Genomic DNA, 17,617 nt, shown 5'->3' with positions numbered 1-17,617 from the left:
AAGATACTGGATATGTTATGTATCTTTTCTATCATCATTGTGCAAACTATGTCATATCTTTACAATGTATTTCGATTGTACATGTTTTCAATTCAACTCTCTTCTTTTGAGTGACAATGTTCTCTCAAACATAAGTAAATGAATGAAATTGACTGTCCTCATGATAGAAGTGAGTGTGAAAATATTGCGAGACTTGCAAAATAGAATAGGGGCCAAACACTCACATTACTCTTAGGGGACGTGCATATAGGTGACTTTTAAACACAAAAATGCATGAATTATAGCACATCTGAATAACATCAAATCCAAAGTCAACTGTCATGAATATAATTTTGTAATCCATATTTCATCTCAACCGCAAAAATAAGATGTCACCCTCTTAGAAAGATGATTCATTATGAGTGTTTCCATAACTGATATCTTTCGAACTATAAATAACATATGAGTGTTTGTCCAGTACTCTCTACTCGAACATCTCTTGCAGGATGAAATATTAACCTCCCTGTTATGCAAGATTCAAGGAATATGTGTGGCGCGAGTCCATTTCCAAGTCAAACGTGAGAGATGTACTTGTTTGACTGGGGAGCGATGGTGAATCATCAACATCTGCCTGCGAGAGGCCTGATTTTAAACGTGCAGCCACACACCAGCTGCCTAATAAATGGGGAAATTTGGATCAACCTCCCTCCAAGAAACCAATCCTCCTCTAACATCCCTTATTCTGATGCCGTCTGTCTTTGAAAGGCTTGCGCGTAGAGCAGCAGCGGCAACTTGAGAGTCGTTTCCTCTTCGGCATATGAAAACAATTTCTTTCGTGATTGGAACAACTTCAGGTTTTGATAAGATAGTTTCAAGTGAGATATCTACGAGAAATCGTTGACGATGGACAATACCTGATTATGACATACTTACTAGTTGATCCGGGCAAAGAACAGATTTCGTATTCTACAGCTGGTCTAGTGTCAATCAACGTCACTTGGTCACCTGTTGTCCGCAAGATATCATCAAGGTCCTAAAACAATGAATTAGCTAGTAGCCCAAATTCTTCTGTATTACTCACCTGAGCAGCCAGTCTCTGCTCCTTATCGTGAGCTAGCTCATCGATGTTGCGATTATTGTCAAAATCTCCAGCGCAAAACATATCGTAGTTGAAAGCATCCAAATCATCGGTAATACTTGCTTTTGGTCCACATGCAATGCATTTATCTGAAGGTTTTTTAAGCCGAACAGATCGAATGAAAGGGCTTGAACCAAGATGATGAATATGTAGAAATGCTTCCGAATCTGACATACCCATAGTTGGTGAAAACATTTAAAAGCGATTCCATGCTGTCACATACCTTCTTTACCCATTATGAGTTTAATAGCTTCCTCAGCCATTCCAACGCCGACTATCCCGGTGACCACTCCCCAGACTCCTTGCTCCTCGCAAGTTCCACCACTGTCCCCAAGAACCTTTGGCCATATGCACCTATAGCAAGCCCTCCTTTTGCCTTGCTTGGTCTTGCCGCCATATACAGCCCACTGACCTGCCGATGAAATGGCAGCTCCTGATATTAGAGGCACGTCAAGTCGAACGGAGACATCGGATAAAAGATAACGCGACAAAGGTCGATCTGTGCAATCAACTATCATTTGAAAAGGACGAAGAAGTGATAGGGCGTTGGATGAGGTGATGGGAACAGGGTAAGGAACTACATTGACACAATCATTCAAACTGATGAGCGTTAGTACCAGATGTGAAATTCAAAGTCGCGTACGCTTTGAGAGCAAGACAGGCTGACTCTGCCTTGTTCATTCCAACATTCTTGGTGGCGTGAAGTATCTGACGATGCAAATTGCTCATGCCGACCGTATCGTGATCAAAAATGCCAATAGTACCTATACAATCGGTAAAGCGTTGTCAAATGCCGAGCATGAAACCTACCAACTCCGGCTCCAGCCAAGTATTGTAAAACAGGACATCCTAGACCTCCTGCTCCTACAACTGCTATTCTTGCACTTTTGAACGAAATTTGGCCTTTCAAATGAGTCCCAGACGAGGTCAGCTTCAAGCCTATGGAGACGTGAGGACCTACCTTTTAGGCCAAAGCCTGGCATAATCATCTGACGTCCATAGCGCTCGTATTCTTGTAGCTCGAGAGGTAAGGTTTCTGGTTGAATTCTTCTATGTAACGAGCTCATTTGGTAAGTATGAATGATATTTAGAAGAGGTTTTAATATTTTCAAGAAAAGGGTTTGTTTTGTGATTGTTATGTCACCACATTTAATCGTTATTTAATTCACCCAAATTATGATCGCTTCTTACTTTTATTACTCTTAATCAACTTAAACTTGCAGATTTTTGGTTATATACTGATATTTTTAAACTTCTTTATGCATCGTTTTTCTTTATCCGGATATATTTATGTAGTTTCCTTAGGTTTTTACAGACCACTCTACAAGTTGTATACCATACTGCTTACCCTTTTTAAAAGGTTAGAAAATAATTAAAAATGGTAATTAAAGAAGAACGATGTAGGCTTGAGTGCCTCACTGTAATTAAGAGTTTGTTCTTAAGGTTCCGGTAGAAACGCTTAAGGTCGAAATACAGCAAAACTAGCACTGGTGGTGCATCGAAATGAAGTATCTAAAGAAAAGATAGATTACAATATTCCTCTTTATATATCCTCTGCTACTGCTCAGGGAACGCTTGTGTTCCGAGTTGAATAATATAATGGACAGAGCCAGACCTGCAACAAGCTACACAACACAGCCGAGGTCGCCGCAGCGCCTCCATAAGCGTGATAAGGGCTCAGCACTTACAAACGACTTTGTTGTAAGTGCATAGCACTTCACGCTGCCACATGAGAAAACCCGGATAAGTCCGTCAACGTAGAATACATAATTGTAGATAGAATAGTTTCTTTTTCATACTTCATTTCATATGCACCACCATTGCTACTTTTGCGGTATTCGACCTTAAGCCTTTCTACCAGAACCTTAAGTAATAAAACTTGTAATTACAGTGAGGCACTCAAGCCTACATTTGTGTAGGCACAGGGATGCCTCACTAAGTTGTGGATGCTAAATACTATGTAAAAATAGTATATATATATTGTTAAAGTTGTTGATACCGCAAAACTAGCACTGGTCATGCATCGAAATGAAGTATCTAAAGAAATCATATCTAATCATTCAACCTTTATCTATCATCCTCAAAGCCCATAATCCCGCGGGGTTTCTAGGAGTGGCAAGTGAAGTGCTTGCACTTGCAATTTGTAAGATTATTAACGAAGCGGCAACCTCCGATTCTTGTTGGATTTGGGTGACGGATCTTGATAATTTATCTTAATATCAATTTTCTTTTAATAATCATTTACAACATTATAGGTTTGAGGCCCATCAAAAGTTTCCATTTGATATGGTTGCTTCGTGTACTATTTCCATGTTCAATATCTGGCCCTTCCAGTTGACGCGCAATTGTCGTCCGTCTCGATTAATTCATTTCCAGCCTACCCCTCTAGGCATGTCGCAAGTCTCGCGTATACCTGCTCAACCGATTCGCTCGCTTTCGACTGATTGCTCACTATCTTCAGAATCAATACAATCCATTTTGATTAAAGACTCTCAGAGTCCAGAACAAAGCACATTAATCGAACAAACCCTCAGAGTAGACCATGCCGGCGAACTTGGAGCCAATTGGATTTACAGAGGGCAAAAGTGGGCGATGGATACGAAGGGAGACAAAGAAACAGCTCAGCAAGTCGAAGTAAGTTGTGTCTATACTCTGCCATGTGTGGTGTCTGATTACGACTGCAGGTGATGTGGGATAACGAACGATTTCATCTTCAAACTCTGTCTATCCTCTTAGCCCAGCATCGAAGCCGTCCGACGTTCTTTTATCCTATATGGCAGACAATGGCATTTGCAATAGGGGCAGGCTCTGGCCTCATGAGCAAGGAGGCGGCCATGGCATGCACAGAGGCAGTAGAGACTGTTATTGGAGAGCACTACGACAAGTCCGTTGAATACATTTGCAGAAAGACATATGGCTCATCAGTCTTAGTCAATTGTGCGATCTTGAGCCTCTAAAAGAAGCTTGCTCATTAGAGTCAATGACGCAAATTATTCGCCAATTTAGAGACGATGAGTTAGAACATCTCAATACTGCTGTGGATGAAGGTGCGCAGAAAGCCCCTGGACACAGCCTCTTGAGTGCTGTTATTAGCGGTGGCTGTAATTTGGCCATTGGGATTTGTAAAAAGCTCTAGATATTGACAATATGGCATCGTACAGTTTTTTTGATATGTTGTACAGTAAAACGCAGAGTGTAGCACAATTTCTTTGATACAGTGCATTTGTATGAACTATCGCATACAAAAGAACTGGTTTTTTCCACTATAGGATAGTGTTCTGCAGCTGCATGTCCAATGGCTGTAAGAATCAAGCAGAAGTTTTATCAGCCTTATGGCGCTTAGCAGGAATTCCGTCAGTATGACCTGACTTGCTGGTAGGAGAGCTATCTCTGGAAGCCATATGTTTCTCAAGAAGCTTGTCCAGTACAGCTGATTGGCCAATCTTGAGGTCGCCACTGTGGATACCGGTATGATAGATACGAAGAATCATGTCGACATCTTCCATAGATTGAGTTCGGACATCGGCCAATTCCTTAATTTTGGCTGTGGCATCCTTGACCTACACGTTTGGGTCAAACCATTTGTCACTGACCAATGTAAACGATTGTAAGCTCACCTGCTCATCTGTGAGATTCAAATTAAGCTGTTCCACTCTGCTCTTGACGGCGTTCCAACCAGTGAGACGGTGGCCAATAGAGACATATCGAGTCATACCAAAGTCAGCAGGATTAAGAATTTCATAAGTCGAAGGATTGGCGAGTATGGCCTTGGCGTGTATACCTGCCTTATGCGTAAAGGCGCAGAAGCCAGTGATGTAATTGTTGCTAAAATATCAGTCAACATGATACTTGTTCATAACATTCCAACTTACAATGGCACTTGGACCTCGACAGCTTCAGCAACGGTGTTTTCCAGCTCTCGGAGCATCGTTAAGTTGTACTTGCTTTTGACGTAATCGGGATCGGCGACCATCATCCGGGCAATCAGACCACCCAGAGGAGTGATACCATTTCGTTCCCCAATGCCAAGCTTTCGGGATATCAGACAAATCACTGAACCCTGCACACTGCGAGACTTACAATTGATGTGTCGACATGGGTAGCGCCGGCTTCAAGAGCAGCATAAGCATTGGCAATAGCTAACGAACAGTATGAGTTCACGAGCGGTACTTTCATCGTGAGTAGAAGCCTTACCACACCCAGTGTCGTTATGGAAGTGGGTCTCAATATCGCAACTAACCACACCTCGCAGTGTCCTTACAAGATCGTACACTTGTCTCGGATCGGCACAACCAACGGTGTCGGCCACACCAACTCGATTGACACCAGTCTTGTCCACAGTCCTATAGATTGAAAGCAAGTCGACAAGCTCGGATCGGAAAGAATCTTCCGAAGAAAATCTGATTTCAATTCCCTTTGACTTAACAAACTCAATGACCTCAATCGCACTGTCACTGTCAGTATACGCATACCTATCCCTGCTTACGTCTTGGTGATCCATGCCATGTCTTTGCCATGGGAATGCTCTCTTAAGAATGAGGAAGTACCAATCACAACGTCGACACCATCTACGCCTGTTTCTACCGCCAATCGAGCATCGTCCATATGACATCTGATGTGAGTCAGAATCTTGGTCTTCTTCAATCCAAGCTTGCAAATTGCCTCGCAATGGGCACGTGATTCTGGTGAAGCAGCGGGAGATGTGAGTTCAATGTATTCAACCCCAAATTCGTCAAGCCTTTACAACATCAGTGATGTGCAAGTCACAACATAACCCACATCTTGGCGATCTTGATCTTGGTCTCCAAGTTGAAGAATGCATTGGCGAATTGCTCTCCCTCCCGCAATGTAGATTCGATAATCTGCCAGATATCAGCAAGAGTAATACCCACCAAGACGTTGATTCAGTCTCAAGCCAAGCGGCATACCTTCCAATTGGACGTATTGCTCAAAAAGTCAGAAGCGCGGCCGTACAATCCTCGGTGGCTCTTGACTGCTGGTGGCTGGGCAACAGCGGTACCATTCGAAGTATGGTCTTTGGAGGTAGTATTGACATGAGGTGATGTGATATCAACTGGGACCATCACTTGATCAGACGTATTTGTAGTGGGCTGGTCAGGCGTTGGGCACATTGGTTGCTTTTATGTTTATTTTTTTTTGGTAAAAAGAAAGATGACAAGATGAAGAAATGAATGTAAAAGAAGAGAAAAAAATAATTTTAAAAAGGGCTTTAATAATATTTGACTGACTCTTTTCTTAAATTCTCTCATAATTGACTAATTTCGAGTCAAGAAATTCTTGGAGTTTTCAATGCATCACAGTGTCTCAAATCCGCCAGCTGGCCCAGAACCATATCGATATCTTGGAGTAAACATACAGCCAGCGTCACATTTATTATATGCTGCGTTCTGGGAAAAAAAGTTATGGTCTGGGTGGACAAGCATTTCGATATTCTGTTTTTAGGCAAAAAAGCGTGAAATCAGAATGAATTTAGGTTTTCACTGTATAAAAAGGCCAAGATGGATGAAATATGGGCTATGTCCTTTTGCTTTTGGGCCAGCTTTAGAGAATTCTCTTGCGATAAAGCAGCAGCGAGACCCAAGATCATATCCAAGGCATCTGCGACACCTCTGCATCGAGATTTGTCGACAGACACTCTCCATATCACCCCATGCGATGCCTATCCCCGATATTTTGGAAACTTACACATCAATGATACACTTTTCATGTCTGCTCTAAATGTACGATAACAAGGCTCCCTTTCCCTGTCAAGATACTATTTGTTTGTCTGGTTTGTATCTCCCTCTGCTACGTTTGATGGATTGTCATTGTCGCCTTTTGCAGTCATGTCCAACTGATCAAAGCTGTCCGCAAGTAAGCCCAGATCTACTCTTTGGGAGCTATTTGATGCGACAGGTAGTGGCCTCAAAATTGCGGAGGGTGAGAGCAGAGTGCTAGGGCTGATGAAGTTTGCTGGACTGCCGTTAGATGAGATACGTTGTGTTTGATTGGGTGCCAGGGCATTGGTCCTGATCGTGATATTTGGCGGTGTTGTGCTATTTGTTGATGAAGGAAAAGTGGGACTGATATGGGGAAAAGCAGAAAAGTGGGGCTCTTGTCGGCTGTCTACTCTTCCTGAAACTACCTGTGATACGCGCTGATGATTCTGGCTTCTCCATTCAGATGGGCCTGATATGCTCATAGGCATTCCTGCACCGGCATGTAATCGTGGATCATACCCTTCCCACATTGACTGCCCACCAACATAGTCGCCAACGCTTTTTCCAAGCTTGAGCTGCGCATACATTCTGTCGGGACTGAGAGGCGCTGACACAGCGCCTGATAATGGCGCCAAATAGTTATCATATGCAGAGCCGGATCTCCAGGTTGATTTATGGAGATACGATGCATCTGTGTCGAGGCCATGTGAAAGAATTTCGCGTTCACGTGCACCATTGGTACCAGGATCTTCAAGTTCAGAAGTATTTCTGGCTTGAACTCCGCCGAGGCTAGCACCCTGACTCTGTAACCAAAGGTCCAGCGCCGAGTGTTCATTTGCAATATTATCATCCCTCCCAATACCAGCTTCGTGTGGTCCATTAGAACCCAAACGGTCAAAAGGGGCTTGCGAGCGAGAGCGGTAAGAGTGAGAGGCTGTGACAAAATTACTCCTCGATGCGGAAAGGGAGCGAGGCGCAGGAGATGACGACCGAGGAGCTCTCTGAAGCTCATCTTCACGTTCACGACAGAGTTCCGCAAGTGCCAAAACAGCACGTTCTGGCCGCTGTGTAAGGATCTTTGTATTATCAGCATTAATCACAAGACCTTGACGACAACCACATACTCTGGTAGCTCGCATGAATTCCCCCCGAATCTATCAGGTCAGCATAAAATAGTTGAAATCTAGAAAATGACAACATACTGTGTAAAGCCCGTCTTTTGTTACAGTTCTTGCAACATTATAGGAAATTTCAAAAGGGTCCTAATATAACATCAATATTTTTCTGCAAGTGAGTTGACAAGTCATACCTCTATACACAAGCGGTTTCGGTCTCGAGCCATCTCATTCAAACCACCCACATCTATATCGTTCACCCAACCTTTGCTTTCCTTTGTCAACTGACCAGCGCGGAGCGAAAGCACCGAGTTGTTGAACTGAAAATCATGAGAAAAATAGCGAAAGAAGTCGACTAGCCTGCGTCATAAATTAGCGCCTGCAAGGACAAGATTTCAATAAGCTTACAATTCCCCAACACTTTCAAAATTCACGCTCGACCAATCCCTTCGTAATGTCTCCACATCATCAAAGAAATACACATTTCTTCCTTCCAACATGACCTCTTCCTCTACCAGGGGTCGCATTGGCATAATGCGCTGTAAATTGGGCAAAACAGGGGGTTGCTTGACATGAACCAGATAATAGAGTACCATGAGGGTATAGCCATCTACTTTGAGTCAGTTACTTTACGATGTATGCAATGGCATCCTTACATGACGAAAGAGTTCCGCGATAAGGTGAGTTAATTTTCCGTCGTTTCGACCATACCTTGACTGGTACTCTAGGTCAGCATTGAGAGATATCTGCATGCATCAAAGCACGAACGGAACAAGACAAGCGTTCTGACCCTTGCGGGGTCAATGGTGGCATAGGTTAAAAGCAATCTGGTGTTTTCAATTGCTAATCTATTTTCTATGCCTATATCACAAGCGATACCTACAACACAATTTGTGTTAGCATATTTGCATTAATGACAATTCAAAATAAAGCAACATATAGAACATCAACTAGTATCTGCAATTGAAAAAAACTACATTAAAGTATGTTGCGCAGGACTCACCAAAGGGAAGAGCGGGAGAGGGAGCAAGTTCAAGCTTTAGAATAGGTATTCTTGCCCTGGGAAGTGGCTTGACGTTAAAATTAGTTTCCTATAACACATAGTATGAGAATGATATCTTTCAAAACTGACCCCGAAGGTCACATTGACGAGAATGTGCCAATCGGCCCTCGTTGAGATACTCACTCTCTCTAGAAGACTTCCCATGCTTTCGACAAAATTTCCAGGGTCTACTTTGGCTTGCGGATCGTCTATCAAAACCACAAGGTCCATATCTGACGTTGTTAGCGGTGGTTATCATAAAAGTTTAGATATGGATTCACCAGAATTCCTAAGACCGAAAGAATTACAACTGCTTCCAAAACTCAAAAGCCTGGCAGAAGGCTCCAGAGATTTTATAAGTTTTTCAATCAGGCATCGTACTCTGTGTGCCATCAGTTAGCAAAAGCTGTTGGATTTCGACGACCTCGAAATTTTCAACGTGAGGCTTCGCCAATCTGCATAAAAGTCCAGCGGTTAAACTCTTCACTTACTCTTCCTTCACACTGAGCTCCTCGCCTGGCGGCAACAGTGGGAGAACAAACGAAAAAAGGGACGATGAGAGATCGTTTAGAAAGCGTCGGTGTAACACACTGGGATGCATGATGCCTTGAATGGGAGGCCGAAAAAGTGTGTATCAAAGTTTGGATAATCAGTCGATCGCCTTTATAGGATGATTTTGCCCGCTAAGCTTTCTACCATGTCAAAGGTCAGTGAGCAAGAGAGAGCATTTCCGTACTTACGACTATGGCAGCTTCGCCCAAGACTGTAGAGATGAGAAAAGCGAAATGTTTGGTCGTTGGACAGCTGGCGAGGAGAGCGGCTAGACATTTATAGCCCTGTCAGCACCGCATTCAAAAACATGTACAAACACAAAATAGAACTTACAAAATGCTAACCACTAATAGATGAAGTCTTTAAGCAGCGATGATTAATTTGATGTAACCGGTGTTAATAACAGTTGTGGTCACGTGATGCTCATTGGTGACCTGGGCATTAGTTTCTTTTCGCTATCCCATTAACTTATGGATTGTTGTATTATAATATAACAATGTGGATTTGAATGTAGATTGAGCTATAGTGAGTAACAGAAGCAACGCAGAGAGAAGGGCAGTGATTGTTTTTACTCTCCATACTACCTTGTGACCTACAAGTTCCTTATATCTAACAATCACGACGACTTGTAAGACAGCTGGATGAAGTTTTATGAGATAAAATACATTGCAACAGGTGGATACAAGCGTCATGCAGACTTTTTGAGCCATTATACAAGATTTACAAGATAGTATCATGAACACTTTGCGTTTTGGCAGGTTGTTAGGTGAATTGACACTTTGTCAGGATCATGTACAAGGAAAGGATATAAGAACACAGCATGCTGTGTATGCAGAGGAATGGTATAGTTGGTTGAACTAGAACCTGGCTGAAGGATGCAAAGCAAACAAGATATAAGGAAGGGATTGTGGTTCATAGTTTCCTCAAGGAATGAATCTTGATAGCTGTCTTCATCTATTTGAGATAGATACTCCTAGATAATCCACTCGTCCCAAGGACTCCCAGACCAAGCCCAAGAACAACCTCATTCCTGACACACTTCTAGTTGCCCTTCTCAACTTTTCTCTACCTAGGCGACAGCTATCGCCGATAAACATACTAGCAAATTGATAAGATTATCCAAAAAAAATAATTGTAGGTTAAAATTGTAACGAACTGTGATGAAGACGGAACAGTTCAGCCGGAACCATCAAAGTAGATGTCTGGTCATATGGAGAACACTTTCTTTAGCACAAAGCATTTAACTTGGAGCGTTACCAGAATCAAATTTCAGCATTTATCGTTCTTATAAAGCAGACGACTTTTCACTAGCTTGTGCTGATGATGCCTAAATGGACATTTCACGTGTATGGGTCCCAACGCTAACATGGCTATCAAATTGAGTTTTAATCCATTGATTGCTGAGTTCGGTCCCATACGCTTTCCGACTGATGTCGAAATATAGAGCGATGAATTGATGACGCAAGGATGATGAGAGGGAATACCAGCATGACCTGATCAATGACAGTGAGTATACTCGGAAGCATTGCCAAGTTGGTTAAAACCGGTAGACGATGCATTCACCAACATCAACAAACGGAAATGAGTTGAGCGCTGTTAAATACATCAGTCACTCTTTCACCAATATTACAACCAGCTTAAGCCACTTTTCTCGATGGTTAAAAAGCTGCCAATCTTGTTTGTTTATCCTCTGCACACAATATAGCTTTTCCATACGCCAATCCTGTACCAACGGTAGCTAGAATTATACAGAACAACAATGCAAAATTGCCCTCAATTCGAATGAAAAATGATTACAGAGGTTTTGAAGGGAGCTGGGTAGGAAGGATACCAAATCTGCTATAAATAAGTTCAAGTCCTTAATTTAGTAACAAAAACTCACCGCTTCTTGATTGTCACTCGATGTCGGGAAAACTTGTCATCAGGCGAAAATCTGGCTGTCATATCTGTTAACCTAGTTTAAAACAAACCAAAACAAAAAAGTCACCTGGGTGAGCAGACTTGGTGAGCTTTCCGGTGGCAGTCGTTTTCTAATACAATATCAGCAGCTGGCCCGCAAATCTCTGACGGCTTGTTCAAATGAACAGGCGAGGATGGTAAATATACCTTGAGAGTATAAAGCCTGTACAGAAAGTGAACAAATTGTCTCAACATACACAAATATATATATATAGCACATACCGGCGTCCTTGTCCATCCGACATGTACATCAAGTGCATTTTGGGAGATTGGCTTTGCCTGTCGAGCGGGAAAGGTTTAATAAGAAAGTAAGATAAAGAAAGAAAACAGAATCAAATCGTAAATTGACCAGCATAAATTTTCTTTGACGCGTTATAAAAAATCACCGAATTTCTTCCGCTAATAAGCCCATTTCTTTCTAATTATCGATCATAACATAACGATTATATACAGCAATCATAAATGTCGCCTAAAAAAACTCTGCTTTATCTAAAACAGACAAGTGAGTAAGGACACAGAGAGAGTAGAGGTTTAGAAAGTCCTGAAAAAATCTTAAAAGCAAGTCTTTTGGTCCCAATTTCCTCTTAAGGTCCATTTTTCAAGTAGACAGAAAGCTCAAGACGGTGACCAAGGTGCCAACTGTCCAGCTGTATGAAGCTCCAATATCCAAGTATCTCCGCTTGTACATCCTCCGTCTTTGATATACGTCAATGAATCAATAAATGAGTAGAATTCATAGTGATAGACAATTTCAAGATGCCACTTTAGAAGAATTAGGTGTAATAAATTGGGACCATTTAGCATATCACGTGACACCACTAAATCCAACAGAATCTTATCTCGTACTATCAGTTGTAAATTCAATTATACATAGCATCCAAATATTATCGATTTACAAAGCTAGCAAATATTGACTCATTCCTATTCCTTTTGCCTCATCCGCTGACATCTTTCTCGAGCCCTTATTAGGTTTTCTCAGTCTTAGTTGCTGGCAAAGAAGCAAGCAGGCTCGCATTTGGCAAAACATGTTCTCGTCTTACCCTAATAGCGGTCCTCTTGTCGCCCAGTCTGGAGGCCAGCTTCAGCAGACAGATCAGAGACACATTCAAGGACAAGATTCGCAAGCACCGCTCTCGCTATACAGTTCAAACAGCCTTCAACAGTATGACCCTCAGTCACAGACAGCGAAGCATGCTACGTCAGCTGCGTACACCCAACATGGAAACATGATGCCTTACGCTTCGCAAAGCTTTGGGCAGCCTCAAAACGCTAGCAATCAGATTGGGCACTCTGGCATTCCGATCCCCCAGCCTCTTTCGTCCTACCCTTCTTCCCAAACCTTTCCTGGATACGAAAAATATCTTCCTCCAATTCAGCTAGCCCATCCCGTGGAGGCTGTGGTAAAAGATGAGGATGAGGTTTATGGACCATTAAAGCGGACTAGAAATAAAGTGAATCAATGTCTGAGCGAGGATTTGTATATCAGTCCTAGCCTGGACGAGAGCTTGAACGAAGCAGGTGTGTTTATTTGGATACGATAGATATACTCTGTACAAGGTCGCATGATGGTAGTGGTGCTTACTGTTTAAACCTGTAGAGAAAACCGATCCTTATGTTATATCTCAGAGGTCCGCACAAGTTCATGATTATTGCGACATCACCAAAAGAACACCCCTTCCTGATGCCTTGCATCAGGAGCTGAGTCGTACGTATCTATTTCCGTGTACACGGGCGATGGAGGCCTGATCAGCCCGTATTTTTTTTTATTGTAGGTAAAAATCTGACTGCAAGGATGGGTCTGTTTTCCGAGATAGAGAGAGCGTGGTTTACAATCGATAATAAGCTGTTTTTATGGGATTATGTAGATGGGTATGTCATTCTCATCTGTTTTAATGCGACGGTGCATCAAACGATTGATGTAATTTGTGAAGTCACAACTTTAGTAAATATGATGGGCAGTCTGATGCTATACAGACCGTTGGGCTCGTGAAAGCTCGTTCAGGTATGCTCAATTATTTTATGAACCGTCAAACAAACTGGAGTTTATGCTGACATAGATTAGATGTCTTTGTCGATGACATCCATTACGTTCTGGTGATTTGTACCTCTACAAAAGCTACTCTTCTTGGCCTTTCGCTCAGTGACCCCCGTAACATCTCACTTTACCAAGCCGATATGAGTATCGATACACCGACTGTCTTGGTGGACATCAAGGGCACAAATGAAGGGCGAATCTTCTTGTTGGGACTTGACAAGAATTTATATGAGCTGACGTATTCATCCAATTCCTCGTGGTTCCTTGGTTCCTCCACTAGTTTAAGCTTGAAGAACAGAACAGGCGGGGGGGTGAGTAGTTGGATGCCGAGTATTGCAACTTCCAAAGGTATGTCACATGTATTGAACATTTGCGTTTTTTAACTATTGCGCAGGTCAATCAGGCATTGAATCAATGGCAGTTGATGCTAGACAGAATCGCCTATATCTGCTTCATGTAGGGGGTGAAGTTATGCTCTACGACGTGGCTTCGACTCGATTCGATCTTAAGTCTTCGTATAAACGCCTTGTGGACGATTTAAAACGATTCTCTCATGCGGATGGCGTGAAAGCTGTGAAAATTGTTGCTGTAGACTCCCATGAAAGCAAGCGAGTATGCCTGGTAGCAATCGCGTCAAATGGTTAGAATGACCATATTGAGCTTAAAAAAAATTGTACTAATACAGGATTCAGGTGTTCGCGTCTACTTTGCGATAGGCCCACCATTCATTCCTATCATTTATCGACAACCACCGCCCCTTCGACCAGGACTCTCTGTTTCAGATCAGTCTATCTATTCGTCCGGTACATTCTTCGCCGTCCAGTATGATTCTGGAGTGTCTCCTGCACAGACACATTTGACTGTCACCCTCCCACAATTGGGTCGTCGATCGGCCCTGCGTGAAAATCACGAGACTCTTTCAGCACCTGTTTTCCAGGAATGTGTCATCAGTCAGATTGTCCCTGGGCAGATTTGGGGCATTGTCGAACTTGCCGAAAATGATCCAAAAAATTACCCTTCATACTTGACGAGGCCGGATGGAGTTGTATTGAATGCCCTAGCAACGCAGACTGATGTCTCTCCCAGGAAATACTTAATTCTTGCCACGAGTGGGCTTTTATGTGTAGAGCAATTCAGGCCAGTTGATATGTTCAAAGCGGACATCGAAGTTGGGAAAGATGTGGTGATTGATACAACTCGTATGATGTAAGTCTTTTAGTTGATTGAATTTGACATGTTGGTTTACAATTCATAGGTATGGTCAAACGCAGGTTGCTGCTATGGCTCTCCAGCTCTGTTCTATGCCGGATCAAAGACCTCTAGATTTTTCTTCCTCCCTCTCAATTGTCCTTCTCACTTCGGGCAAGCCTGCCACCAGAGAAGGCACCGGCGGTAGAATCATAGTGTATTCTGCAAGGCACAATGGATTGGCGTTGGTAACTGCAAGATTCTTAAGGCCCATCTGGGATGCCAAAATAATTACTCAATCAACCAATGGAATACAGCAGCTGGGCGTACAGGAAAGTGTACTCAACTCGGTACAATCAAGGTTGTCGCAGTTAAGACAATTTCTTGAAGAGTAAGCTCTCAGAATGGAAAAGCATTCAATTGTTAGCTCACTAGTATTGTTGTAGTCATCCTTTTCAAAGATATCAAGTAGCAGACGAAGATAGAGTTGCTTGGGACCAAGAAAATCTATCTATTCAGGGATTGTTGTCATTAATCAAGCGGACATTGGAGGTCATCTCGTTCCTTCTTTTGCTATCCGACTACAAGATTACAGAAGTCATAACCAGGTCAGGTTTTTCCAAAAACTGTTATCTCATGCGACGCGCTGATAGTTATATAGATGCGACACAACCATAAAAAATGTCCTAACTACAATGACATTCGCTGAGCTTATCACGGATTTGACGGGTAATAATGTTGCGCAACAACTGATGTCCGTTTTGATAGAGCAGCAAATCGGGCAACAGCTTGGTGTAAGCTTTCTACTTTTCATAGACACACGAGACATGTCTGACTCCATTGAAAGGTTGATGCACTTAGTCAAATTCTTAGAGAACGATGTGGCAGTTTTATACGACCGGGAGATGTTGTACAGTATAAAGCTGAAGAACATATGCGCCTTGCCGAAACTTGCCGGGATGCTTCCGAAAAGCGTAAAATGCTTATCGAGTCGCTTCGGCTGTTGCGCACCGCTGGTAGTATACCAATCTCTAGATTGCAAGAAGTATGTCACAGATACAGTGTGCTAGATTATAACATTGGTAAGTGCTGAGCATTCCGTGTTATCTGTCTCTGATATACAAAACCTTCATTATCTTGGTTTACTGTAGGCGCTATACAACTGGCGCTCTATACCGCGAAAAATGTTGATCCGGACAACAAGGCTGTTGACTTTGTTCATGAGGGAAAGCACCCTGCTGACCCTAGAAAAGCACTGATTGACATGAGAAATGAATGCTACCAAGAAGTCATCAAAGCGTTAAAAGCAGCAGATGATCAGCTAGACAGTGCTGTGTCCGATGGCGATGTCACAGGTGCAACTCAAACCAGGAATGAGATCTATACCCTTGCCGTCAATTCAGATGACGAGCTCTTCCATTATTATCTGTATGATTGGCATGTGCAACGAGGTCTCCAAGAGCAATTATTACAGGTGAACTCTTCGTGATGTTCGCAAGGATTGTATCGCTAAAATGACGGCCTTCAGTTTGACACGCCCTATATTGAGAATTACCTCAAATTGAATACAAATAACAATGAAGATAGACGAGACTTATTATGGAAGTTTTTCGTCAGAAGACAATGGTATCAACCTGCTACCGAAACGCTTTATAAACTTGCTGTACGGTCAAGGTAAGTTCACATAATATATTTCAAAGTATTGTACACTGAAAAGTATGACAGCCCCATGGCCCTCCACGATCGCCTCTACTACCTTGCACAAGCTCTTACATGTGCTCAATCAGCTTCGTCTCTCGGCTCCGATAATTTGGATTACACTCCGCGTCTTCAAGAACAAATGGATGTTGCACAATTGCAAATGGAGATTATACATGCCATTGAGGCTCGCTCTGAAATTAGTACAAAAGACAAATCTGAGATATTGGAAACTTTGGATAACTGGTTATTACCATTGGATGAAGTAAGTTTTTGGTACTTGACAGTTCAAAACTGAATCGATTCACTCTGCTAACTATTCGCCAAAGCTTTATCAAAATTATGCCTGTCCGTTGCGATTGTATGAATCCATCCTATCAATTCTAAAGACATCGGATACCCGCTTAGATCATGTATGCGAGGCCGTGTGGAAAGAGTTGCTGGAGGATGCTTACAGGAAAGGGGGGGCAGTAGGTGTTGGTGAGGCTGTTAGAAGATTGGGGAACAAATACATTCCAAGTGAAGCTGCACCTTTAGGTCAGTTAAACGTAAATCTAAAGGTTATGTGCTCATAAGTTCTGGTAGATATCATTGTACCGCTAGTGTACGAAGAAGCAGTGCGTTGTCCCCAGCCGGCAGGATGGGCGTCAATGGCCCTTCTCGACACCAGTATATCCTTGCGTGATCTCTGGGAAATTGTCTCAAAATTGTATGAGAATTCGGACGATAGCAAAAGAGAATTTTTTGCAGAACAAATGTCCTTTATGACACAAAAATCTGCCGAGTAACGTGATGAAAGCGCTTGGTGCCACACTGCGTTTGTTGCCTTTATATTCTCGGTATACCAGATGTAAATATGGTATAGCTATGGCAATTGATGTTCCAATACAGCAAATCTAGCACTGGTCTTGCATAGAAAATGATGTATCTAAGGTAAGAGTATTCAACGGTTTATCTATATATACCCATTTCCTTGTCCGTAAGTGTTCCTCGTTGACGGACTTATCGACCGCCTTTACCAGTGGCAGTGTAAAGTGCTGACGTACTTACAGGTGATCAATCTACAATTTATGGAGTTAGGCGCGCCAGGCAAAATTTACGTAATGTTCTGATTTGATCTCGTTGGTGGATATATATACGATCAATTCGTATCTCTATTTCTCTTATGTACATGTACATGAATTACATAAC

At 42.5% G+C, this 17,617-nt stretch overlaps 5 protein-coding genes across 5 annotated transcripts; 2 read left to right on the top strand and 3 right to left on the bottom strand.

Annotated features, from left to right (window-relative positions):
• Nucleotides 1-654: 654 nt before the first annotated feature.
• On the bottom strand, nt 655-2,184 carry L203_103895 (uncharacterized protein; the record flags this gene model as incomplete). The annotated part of the gene is made up of 7 exons (XM_066213285.1): nt 655-863; nt 913-1,012; nt 1,061-1,284; nt 1,341-1,717; nt 1,761-1,881; nt 1,928-2,020; nt 2,079-2,184. The coding sequence occupies 7 exons, from the start codon at nt 2,182-2,184 to the stop codon at nt 655-657; spliced, it is 1,230 nt and encodes a 409-aa protein (XP_066069382.1).
• A 1,219-nt stretch (nt 2,185-3,403) lies between these two features.
• On the top strand, nt 3,404-4,253 carry L203_103894 (uncharacterized protein; the record flags this gene model as incomplete). Its single annotated transcript, XM_066213284.1, has 3 exons — nt 3,404-3,751; nt 3,802-4,001; nt 4,049-4,253. 3 exons carry the CDS (start codon nt 3,404-3,406, stop codon nt 4,251-4,253), a joined length of 753 nt encoding a protein of 250 aa, XP_066069381.1.
• Nucleotides 4,254-4,425: 172 nt separating this feature from the next.
• Nucleotides 4,426-6,249, bottom strand: L203_103893 (uncharacterized protein; the record flags this gene model as incomplete). The annotated part of the gene is made up of 8 exons (XM_066213283.1): nt 4,426-4,677; nt 4,735-4,942; nt 4,990-5,147; nt 5,198-5,256; nt 5,312-5,517; nt 5,604-5,729; nt 5,897-5,979; nt 6,046-6,249. The coding sequence occupies 8 exons, from the start codon at nt 6,247-6,249 to the stop codon at nt 4,426-4,428; spliced, it is 1,296 nt and encodes a 431-aa protein (XP_066069380.1).
• Nucleotides 6,250-6,893: 644 nt separating this feature from the next.
• On the bottom strand, nt 6,894-9,595 carry L203_103892 (uncharacterized protein; the record flags this gene model as incomplete). The annotated part of the gene is made up of 11 exons (XM_066213282.1): nt 6,894-7,913; nt 7,962-7,991; nt 8,040-8,099; nt 8,147-8,312; nt 8,361-8,562; nt 8,609-8,668; nt 8,721-8,831; nt 8,956-9,043; nt 9,139-9,227; nt 9,276-9,376; nt 9,486-9,595. The coding sequence occupies 11 exons, from the start codon at nt 9,593-9,595 to the stop codon at nt 6,894-6,896; spliced, it is 2,037 nt and encodes a 678-aa protein (XP_066069379.1).
• A 2,935-nt stretch (nt 9,596-12,530) lies between these two features.
• On the top strand, nt 12,531-17,214 carry L203_103891 (uncharacterized protein; the record flags this gene model as incomplete). The annotated part of the gene is made up of 16 exons (XM_066213281.1): nt 12,531-13,023; nt 13,103-13,210; nt 13,278-13,374; nt 13,437-13,507; nt 13,568-13,888; nt 13,935-14,180; nt 14,233-14,746; nt 14,796-15,119; nt 15,175-15,336; nt 15,390-15,522; nt 15,576-15,810; nt 15,880-16,202; nt 16,257-16,402; nt 16,454-16,691; nt 16,756-16,963; nt 17,012-17,214. The coding sequence occupies 16 exons, from the start codon at nt 12,531-12,533 to the stop codon at nt 17,212-17,214; spliced, it is 3,822 nt and encodes a 1,273-aa protein (XP_066069378.1).
• Nucleotides 17,215-17,617: the final 403 nt, after the last annotated feature.

Source organism: Cryptococcus depauperatus, chromosome 4 (assembly GCF_001720195.1).
Source record: "Cryptococcus depauperatus CBS 7841 chromosome 4, complete sequence".
NCBI classification, from domain to species: Eukaryota; Fungi; Basidiomycota; class Tremellomycetes; order Tremellales; family Cryptococcaceae; genus Cryptococcus; species Cryptococcus depauperatus.
The sequence above is the reverse complement of the archived record's forward strand: the minus strand, read 5'-3'. Positions and strand labels throughout refer to the sequence as shown.